Here is a 10,608-nt window from a genome sequence, read left to right as displayed (position 1 = left end):
AATACAGACCTGCCCAGACTGGGGAAAGTGGGGTGCAGGAGACTCCCTCATTATGGATTGAAGCAATTTTAAAGCATTTTATAATGAAGGATTTTGCAGTCTGTGTAACCCAGACCTAACCAGACTGGCACTGATAATCAGAAACAAACAACCCCTCCAACCTTCCTCAATTTTTTTCCTCCTTTTTTTTTTTTTTTAAAAAAAGCTCAATTTCCTACTTTCCAACAGCAGAGAGAAAAGTGGGGAGGGACCTCATCTGTCACAGTCTATGTAGATTAACCTTTCAATTAGCTGTTATCAGGTTCTGTGTTTTAGCACCAGTCCTCCAATCTGCCTCCATTTAGCATCAGGAAGGCTTGAGGTTTAGGGTGGGTTTTTAAAAAAATTAATAATAGTCATTATTTGTTCTGTTTTTCCTTTGCTTCCCCACATCCTGATGTGAACGTTTGCAACCCATTTTTGTGTGTCTGATCTCTCTCCCACCCCTCTTTGTGTGTGTGTGTGTGTGTGTGTGTGTAAGTGTAAGAAGACGAGCCCCACCGAGGAGGAGGGGAGACAAGGTATTCTCTATATATTATTCTTTTTTTTCCTTTTGCAAAGGAGTTTAGAAAAGGTAACTGATGCAATCAATCCGTTAACTTCGGATTCTCTCAACCTCCCCCCCCTTCCTTGTCTGTCTCTCCTGGCTGCGTTTCCTCGCTGTGTATGTGTGAGGGGGAGGTTGTGTTGTTGTTGTGTTCCTGGCTCTGGTTGCAGCCAGGAGAGAGAGAGAGAGAGAGAGAGAGAGAAGCCGCGATCGCGTTTCAGGGGCAGCACATTCCGCAGGAACCGCTGCTGCAGAAACACACACAGCCAGAGAAAGGAGGTCATTGCAAGCAAAGGGGGGAAACCTGCACCAGAGGTTAGACTCATAGGAGTTTATGTGGGGGTGGGGGGAATAACAGGGAGCATGCGATGGGTTTTGTTTTGCATTAGGTGACAGGCTGCAATTTACCATAATAACCCCCTTTCCCTCCTCTTTCTCTGTGCAAGGGGGTTGTCAGTAAGCTGGGTACTTTTTTTTTTCTTTTTGCATTGGAGGCTGATGCACGTGTTTGCAGACACTTATGCTCGGTAAAGCATTGCAGCCTCCCTGTGCATGTTGCAGAGGAGGGGATGGCTGGGTTGGGTGGGGGAGGGAAGGCAGGGGGTGGCTAGCTTTTTGTGTGTTGCATGCGCCCACCCTGTACGGGTAGGTTGTAATCGTTCCTTAGCAGAAGGGATGACAGGGAAGTCCTTGTGCGTTGCATGGGGAAACTTGCAGGGACCTGCATGTGGCGCTGGAGCTGGGAGTCATTGTGCCCCTCACCCCCTCCATTCCGTGGTGCGGGCTGCGTCCGTGCGCGCTAAGCCGCTGCTAGTGCCAGGCACCTCGGGAGGGTTATGCTGAGACAACACGCAGGGTCTATCTCGCCCGCCCGTACGAGTGGCAAGATCCGTGGCACGCGCATGAAGCTCAATATTTAACGCTGTGTATTAGTATGTGTCGCGCGCCCGCCCTGAAGTATTGGCTCAGCAGCGGCTGTCGCTTGCCAGCGCTCACCTCTCGAACAAACTTCAGGAGTAGGCGGTGACTGGGGGGAGGGGGTGGGAAGTAGGCGAGATTGACGGGTGCGGCAGCCAATAGAAGGGCAAGGTTGCGAGATTCCTCGCCCTAACTAGTAATCGGCTGCCAATCGGTAGAGTTCAAGGCTGGGCCAGGGGCTAGCCGGGTCCCTGCGGGTGTTTGGCGGCGGCAGTGGCCAATGGTTGTCCACAGTGCCTCCCCCTTGACAGGTAGGCGGGGTTCCTTGTGAGGGAAGGGGCGTGTCTCGTGATTGGCACGCCCCACGTTCCAATGGGGAGCCTGGCTGGCTGCTGGGCGCGGTGCGCCGCTCCTGCGGGCTGGTGATGGACAGTGAGGAGCGGCCAATGAGCTTGGTGCGGCGCGGCCCAATGCCGGGCGGCGGTGGGCGGGGCGCGCGAGGCTGGGGGGGGGGGTAGGTAAGGTTTTAATGAGACTCCATTGGGCTGTAATCAGTGTCATGTCGGATTCACGTTAACTACAACAGGGTGAAACAAAATGGCGGCGGCTTAGGTGAGCCTAGCAGCAGCAGGGGGAGTACGGCAGCTGGGGGCGGAGGGGAGCCAGCAGTGGCGGCAGCTGCCTCAGCCTAGCAGCAGCAGGGGGAAGAGCCAGCAGCAGGGGGAGCAGCAGCAGCAGCAGCAGCACCTGGAGGTTGCTCCTCCCCCTCCCAGCCCTGATCCCAGCAGAGGTGAGTGGTACCCTGAGAGGGGGAGGGGAGATCTGTCCCCACAGCATCCCTCCCCCAGGGGAGGGGAGAGCATGTCACACATACACAGGCACCGCCTCATGTGCGGACAGCTGCACAGTGATGCTGCCCTCCCCACCCACCCGGTTCTGCAGCCCTGCCAGATAAAACGTGCAGAACGTTTGTGCATTAAAATGCGGCGGTGGGGGGGAGGATTTAAAAATTAAAATAAAATGACACCCTTCATCTCCCTTCCCAATAAAGCATCCCCCTGCGATAGCCGACTGAGACTTGCCAATACATCCTCCCGACCCCAGGTTGCAAAAATATTGTGCATTTCAAAATAAACATGCAACCTCAAAAATTCCACCTTGAAAACACTTAGTTTAAAATACATCCCCTGCCAAAACTTGCCACTTATCTCACTGAGAATTACAAATTCTCCCCCCCCGCAAAAAAACTTTGCCTTTAAATTACCCCCAGTTCCTCAAAAATATATCTCCAACAAAAGCATCAACCCCAGATTAAGCATGGAGTTAAAATATTCCCTCCTTCCAGTCGCTGATGACTTGAAATCACTGTCACGTTCAGTGCTTGAAAAACATGCAGGGGGGAAGGTGTGAAGGGCAAACGTTTAGTTTTGTTGCTGTCAGGTTGTGGTGGTGCTGCTTGCTGCTGCTGGTGCTTGTTTCTGTCATGTTGCTGTTTTAATGTGTGATCTTACGCTGGTTTGTGGGGTATTGCAGCATCCAAACACTTAATCAGATCCTGATTTACACATGCTGCTCTCCAAGAAATTAAATAACCCCTTAAGCTGTTTCTTGCAGCTAAAGTTGCTAGTGCCTCTCCCTTTGCAGTTAGCTAAAGTTTATACAAGTACTAGTTCATTCACTTTTCATAATTAAAGGTATATACCATGTGAAGAGAAAAAAAATCACTGGCTCCATGATCTGAATAATTTTAGTTTAAAGAGTGTCTTACGAACTGGGAGTTCCCCTGTCTGATTTTTCTTTTGTGGCTGTATTTATTTTGAGAAGGAAACTTAAGTCTTGAATCTTTAATTGAGGGGATAGTAGGGAAGAATTAGAATTGATGGGCTGCATAATTCTAAATAATGGGCTGGATGAAAGGAGTGTGGCCAAGAGAGTTTGTTTAATGCAATGGCAGTTTTCTCTTCTTTCTCCACTCCTGCTGCAATCCTTACCTGACCCTGATGCTGCAGCAGAGAGCTGGCCTGCTGCTGCTCCTGCTGTCTCTGAACAGAGCAAGTAGGAAGGAGCTGAATGAAATGGTACTTTACAGGTCACCAGTAGGTTGCACAACTCGCTGTCTTTTCTGTTCTCTCTCTCTCCCCCCCCCCATCTATTCTGTTAAAATCATATTTTAAAAACTTTTATTTGTGCATAATATTGAAAGCAACTGAGGACAACTTTGAGCTCTTGTTTCCCCCAGATCTGTGTGAAAAGCTTGTTGTTTTTCTTATTAAAAAGAACAGCTAGATTAAAACTTCTTTCCATTTAAGCAAACAGTTTGTTTTCTGAATCTAGAATTGTTTCTGAATGATCCAGATACTAGTTTGGTCTAAAGGAAGATGTCATTCTTGAGTATAGTCACTAATCCTATAATCCTGTAATGACATGTTCAGTCAAGGTATACTTTAATTAGCTTTAGCCTTACAGTAGATTTGTTTTTCACAATTTAGCTTCATTCTAAAAATTAAGTTATGATTTTGCAACTATTTTGGATCTAGCTTAGCGTATGATTTAAACACAGGCCAACCATTGAACAGAGATATCTTTTCTTGTACTGCAAAGTAAGATACTGTGCTTTCCAGAGCTCCTGTATCTGCATGCTCAATATTAATGTCTGGCTACATTTTGTGAACATATAAAGGATTACAGACTCCTAACCACTTGGCTGCTAGAATACTGCATTTTAAAAGTAATCAAAGTTGCTATGACTTTCAAAACAAGGCATAATTGAGCATTTGAGAAACTGAAACCATAATACACAGTGTGAGGCAGCTAAACCCACTAAGTTAATGCCTGCCACCAAGAGACTTGGAACTGGTCCCTCCCAATTTAAGATTATGGTGGTGAAACTAATCCTTGCTTTGTTGGAGCTTATTAAAGTCTTAATAGAATATTATTTAATGATGAATTTTTTTTGGAAGATTAATGTGGACACCAAGAAGATTGGTGATTATATTATACATAACAAAATGAAGTTGCTAACAAACTTTTAGCCAAATAACAATTGCAGTTTTGAGTTTTAAATGTGTGTGACTTTGATCTAGATTTAGCAGTGCTAGAGAAGCATAGTTCACAAAATTATTAATTGTAGCTTTATTTTGAATCTTGCAGTATTCACTTGTTTTAACTTTGAAAAGACTCTTGGAGTCATATTTTTCTGAGTATGTACTGGGGAATAGAATCTGAAAGACTATATCTGATTTTTGGTTGTCTTAGACTTGGCTTAATAATTGCTACCAATATGTCCAATTTCTGAAATTTTTTTTTTAATTAAAAAAAAAAAAAGTTAGAACTTCTACAAAGTAAGGCAAGCCAGACACAAAAGCTCTGAACTGGGCTATGTTCTGGGGAGAATGTTTGCTATTAAGTATTTCATTTACAGTAGACCTTTTTGGTGCCCATTGTGAAGGCGTCTGTTTGCTTTGCCTAATTAAATACACTCCATGACAAACAAACAGAATAACACTCATTATTTGTTAACTTTTTAAACAAGTCATTCAAAAGCCTGACTGCACAAGTATTGCCTTGAAGCTTAACAAACTCAGGCTCTGCTGGACCTCTGGAGCAAGTAAACTTTAGAGGTCTTGCTTCTCCATTGAGAAAACCTTGTCATATGCAGTGGAAATTCTCCTGAACTTCTGGTGATACACTCCACCAGTGTTGATTTAGTAGGTGCTAGTATGCAGGAGGTTGTGTGACACAGAGGGAATTTATAGTAAACAGATAAAAATGTGACTCTGCTGCTCGCTGCAAGAGTTTCACAGCAGTGTAGTCAGAATTAGCAGTAGCCTATAGCTTGCACACACCTCTTCCACAGCCATTGGCTAATAAAAATTCCTGTAACCCACAGGTTACAGTATTTATATTGATATGCTTCATCAGTATCATCAGAGGTTAGAACAGAACCTACACTGTGTGGTTTGGAATTTAATGGAAATGATATGGTAGTTCATATGACATTAATGTAGTAGTATAAACTTGAGTAAATTTAAAATGTGGCAAATTTGTATGACTCAGCAATTATGGTTTTGAGGGCTTAATTAAGGCACTGACCTTTATCCCCCATGGAAAATCCATGGTAGAGCCACACAACTCTCCCTCTCTCCTTTTATTTTTAAAGAAATGTAGCCACTGCAAGGAATTCCCTCAAGATTTTATTCCAGGATATGGGCAAGCCCTATAAAATGGTGTTAGTGTGACTTCTAAGGTATATTTACTTGTGGGTTTTTTTTTTTTTAAGACAGTTTCCAGGGTTCAGAAATTATCAAAAATTAAAGCATGGGCTGTTTTCAGCCTAAAGCTCTCTCCCTATTTGAGCATTGCAGCTATGTCTGAAATGGTCTTCACCCACAGTTCTCATCCATGTGCTACTTGGTTCCAAAAAGAAACTGTATTAGAACCTTCCTTGTGTAATTAACCAGAGCATGGCTCCCATGAGTAGACTTTCTATCTTAAACTTAACCCTGTCCACAATGGAATATCCATTTATATTTAAACACTTCTAGCTACAGCAGTCTGAAAACTGTTCTCAAATGTGCAAAACAGTTTTCAAACAGTAATAGGTAAGTGGCTTGTGTACTAGTGTGGACTTGAATTAAACTTTGAATGGGTGGGGCTACCTTTTCACTAGCCAGTCTGTTTAGATCAACAAGCTTCAGTGTTGGAGTCAGTGCAATATCCAAATCCTATATATATAGGAGTGGGGTGAGAAGAGGGGGCAAGGGGAATTTGGGATGTGCAGGGCTGTAGCGGCCAGAGCAAGAGGTGACTTTCCCCAGCTCCAGGGCTGCGGCTGCCAAGGAAAGACAGCCCTCCTTCCCTGCCTCAGCTCTGTGGCAGGGGAGAGACCCCCCTGCTTCCCAGCCCCAGCTCGGGGGCAGCTGTGGTGGGGGAGAGAGGGGAGACGCCCAGCTTGTGGTCTGCCATGGCGGGGTAGAGAGGGCACATCCATTGCTTTAGAAAGGTAAGACTACTGATATTAAAATATGAGTTGTGTGCTTTTATTTGTAGGGAAAGAATTTTAATTATTATTAAAAAAAATTACATTTAGTGCTTTTATCCAAAGCACTTTACAATAGTTAACTAACGGTACAAACAACATTCGGAAAGATCATTAAGTGGCCCGCTGAGTCCCTCAGCAATTTTCAAGTGGTCCGTGGAAAAAAGTTTGAGAACCACAGCTTTAGACCCAAGCAAGAGATCAGTAACTCAGTTTTTATGAATGGGTCATCCTTTAGGTTTGGTTGGGGCTTAAGTAGTTTCGGGATTACAAACAAAGAAATTCAACAGACGGCCAGAATAAAAAGACATTCCGAATAAAAAAAAAAATTATATATAATATAATAATAAAAAAATTATATATATAATATATATAAAATAATATAATTATATATATATATATAATTTTTTTAATTATTATATTATATATAATTTTTTTTTTTATTCGGAATGTCTTTTTATTCTGGCCGTCTGTTGAATTTCTTTGTTTGTAATCCCGAAACTACTTAAGCCCCAACCAAACCTAAAGGATGACCCATTCATAAAAACTGAGTTACTGATCTCTTGCTTGGGTCTAAAGCTGTGGTTCTCAAACTTTTTTCCACGGACCACTTGAAAATTGCTGAGGGACTCAGCGGGCCACTTAATGATCTTTCCGAATGTTGTTTGTACCGTTAGTTAACTATTGTAAAGTGCTTTGGATAAAAGCACTAAATGTAATTTTTTTTAATAATAATTAAAATTCTTTCCCTACAAATAAAAGCACACAACTCATATTTTAATATCAGTAGTCTTACCTTTCTAATGCAATGGATGTGCCCTCTCTACCCCGCCATGGCAGACCACAAGCTGGGCGTCTCCCCTCTCTCCCCCACCACAGCTGCCCCCGAGCTGGGGCTGGGAAGCAGGGGGGTCTCTCCCCTGCCACAGAGCTGAGGCAGGGAAGGAGGGCTGTCTTTCCTTGGCAGCCGCAGCCCTGGAGCTGGGGAAAGTCACCTCTTTCTCTGGCCGCTACAGCCCTGCACATCCCAAATTCCCCTTGCCCCCTCTTCTCACCCCACTGCGCACTGCCCCCTCCCACCTACCCCCTATTTCTCCCAAGGCCACCACCACCTCACCTTACATGTGTCTTCTCCAGGGTCCAGGCACCTAATTTATGGAGCCATGCCTGCGTGGCTGCAAGAATTAGGTGGGTGGGCCTTTCATTGTCTCATCTTAGAGGGAACTATCCACGGACCACCTGAATGGAGCTCGCAGACCACTGGTGGTCCACGGACCATGGTTTGAGAACCTCTGGTTTAGAGCCATTTAAATTAATTAGTAACTAGCCACACTTCCACTATTTAATCCTGCTGGGCAGTACCACATGAGACCTGATCTGGAGTTGAAACTTAAAGAAAGAAGAAAAATGTAAGACCCAACACATGCCTATTTTGCTCCTCTTGAAAATTACTTACAACCTTGTAAGAAGATTAGAATAATTACAACTGCTAGATAAGTGTGACCTGTGGAATTGCAATTCGATTTTCTGGTAATACAGTATGCCATATACTCAATTTTCAGTTGTATTGTAGATCAAGAATATTTATATTTAAAAGAACAAGGTGAGCTTATTATTGGATAGACAGGCTTGATTGCAAAAGCCACTTTTTTTACATGAGATATTAATATTGGCTTTGCACTTTGCTGTTGAGTCATTGTGTGCTGCCTCAACTGCTGACACATGTATATTTGTTTAAATTTAGATTTTTCTGGAGAATTGGAGAATCTTCTACTTTTCAAAAGAACAATCAGTTTAAATGTTGAGTTCTGTTCCATGTGGTGGTATTTATTATTTTCTACTTTATCTCTTATCAAACTATTAATCCTATCAAGTGGTGTTTGTTGTTTAAAGCTGGCATATAATAGGGCATGACCTCAGACGTAGTTGGTTAACTTTTTTTTTTTTAAACACCTATTTTTAAGATTTGAAGATTACATCATGAGACAGAATAATCTTAACAATTAAGTATATTTTCATCTCCGTGTATGGGTATATTTATTTGCTTAACACCTTGACACAAAATGAGTCTACACCTTACCAAGAAACTATTTATGGTATTCTAAACTTCAGCTAACTTTGGAGGCCATGTAATCACTCACTTAATAGAAGAAACTGAGGCAATTTGTGTCTTGAGACAAATGCCACAGATAAATGGCACATAGAACACTTGACTTAAATGTACCATGTGCATTCATACTGAAAATAGGAATTATAAATGTAATTACATTATGCCTATCTGACTCGTCCTGTCACTCCATTGGCAAAGTTCCTCCTTGCTAAGAAGCTCTGGTATTGCTGGCACAGGTAGGCCCTTGTTTTCAGCCTCAGAGGTGATGGTAGCTCAGTGGTGTATGGTTATCCCTGTACATACTGTGACATTGATACTTGTTATGGGCACTATATCAGTCATATAGTATTTGTGTTCTGGTGGTGGTTGTGATTAAACTACATATAAACTAATCAAACAAAACAGGTAGTTTTTAATTTTTGTAGCCTGTTGAAAAGGAGGGAATGCTTGACAAAGGGCACTTTATCAACTAATTCCCTAACAGGTGCAGCTAATCCTTTCTTCATTAATTACAAGCCTATAGTGCATATGTATGGTGTTTACTTTTTTACAGTGGTGGGCTTCAAGAAGGTCTATTGACCACTAGTGTTCCACCAGGAAAGACTTCACTGAATTGAATCCTTTTAAAAACTAAGCAGTGAGTAATTGGTTGGGGAATTGGGACTCTTAAAAATTACAGTTACACTGGGTATGAGTAGAAATTTATGCAGTCTGTGGATCACTTTCTAAAAGGGGAGGGAAGTGTGGAATTCTCAAACACATTTTGCAAATAAAGTGCTGTTTTTAAAAAGTCACATGGAGGCTTCATTACTGGACCATCTCCAAGCTAAAAAAAATGACACTAGAATATTATTTTTATTGCTAATTTGTATCTATTTCAGCATTAACTGTTTGTTTCTTTTCTTCTCTCTCTAAAGCTTTTACCTTCCTTGATAAGGATGTACCCGTACCACCAGGAACAGTCTTTCTAGACTTCCAAGTTGGTAAAATGATAAGGAATTTCAGTCAGCACGTGTTTCTGTGTCTCTTCTGATTCCTGAAGGATGGATATTTATGAGAAGCTGCTAAACAGCATGTGGAACTCTCTGATTGTTTTAGAGTTGTGAATAACCTTTGAAAGATCTGTTAAAAGAATAAAGAGGAACCTCTATGGGTAACTTTTGGCTGGAAGATATTCTTGGTCAACCATGGTAAAACTTGCAAACCCACTTTATACAGAGTGGATTCTTGAGGCTATACAAAAGGTTAAAAAGCAAAAGCAAAGGCCATCTGAAGAAAGAATTTGTCATGCTGTGTGCGCTTCACATGGATTAGATAAGAAAACTGTTTCAGAACAGTTGGAACTAAGTGTTCAAGATGGCTCTATTCTTAAAGTTACCAACAAAGGCCTTGCATCCTACAAGGACCCAGATAATCCTGGGCGGTTTTCATCTGTTAAACCTGGCACTCTTCCTAAATCTGTTAAGGGATCTAGAGGAGCCTCTAATGAGCTTCGTAATGTGGATTGGAATAAACTATTGAGAAGAGCAATCGAAGGGCTTCAGGAACCAAATGGCTCCTCTCTGAAAAACATAGAGAAATATTTGAGAAGTCAAAATGACCTAGCAAGTATTTTCAACAACCCTGTCTTTCAGCAGAGATTACGGTTGGGGGCCAAGCGTGCTGTAAATAATGGGAGGTTACTGAAGGATGGACCTCAATATAGGGTGAATTATGGTAGTTTGGACAGTAAAGGAACTCCAAAATATTCCAGTGCTTTCCCAGCTTCTCTTCCACCTGTAAGCCTTCTACCCCATGAAAAAGACCAGGTAAGTGTGGAAAATGAAGGCAAATCTAGACGTGAAAACAAAATCCAAATAAATGACTATTCCAGTTTTCCTTTGGTTTTATATGAAGTTGCTTGTTATAATTTGGAATAGTTTTGGATTAATTTAACTGTTTGTGAATGAATCTTTG

General features: G+C 42.3%; 1 protein-coding gene across 1 annotated transcript in view; it reads left to right on the top strand.

Annotated features, from left to right (window-relative positions):
• Nucleotides 1–1,894: 1,894 nt before the first annotated feature.
• Nucleotides 1,895–10,608, top strand: part of KAT6B (lysine acetyltransferase 6B) — a 193,179-nt gene continuing 184,465 nt past the window's right edge. The window contains exons 1-2 of the mRNA XM_065407517.1: nucleotides 1,895–1,959; nucleotides 9,570–10,460. Of these exons, the coding sequence (XP_065263589.1) occupies nucleotides 9,840–10,460 (621 nt within the window). The 5' untranslated portion in view covers nucleotides 1,895–1,959; nucleotides 9,570–9,839. The remainder of the gene's footprint in view (nucleotides 1,960–9,569; nucleotides 10,461–10,608) is intronic.

The sequence above is a fragment of the Emys orbicularis genome, chromosome 7, assembly GCF_028017835.1.
Source record: "Emys orbicularis isolate rEmyOrb1 chromosome 7, rEmyOrb1.hap1, whole genome shotgun sequence".
Taxonomy (NCBI): domain Eukaryota; kingdom Metazoa; phylum Chordata; order Testudines; family Emydidae; genus Emys; species Emys orbicularis.
This window is presented reverse-complemented; position numbering and strand designations above follow the sequence as displayed.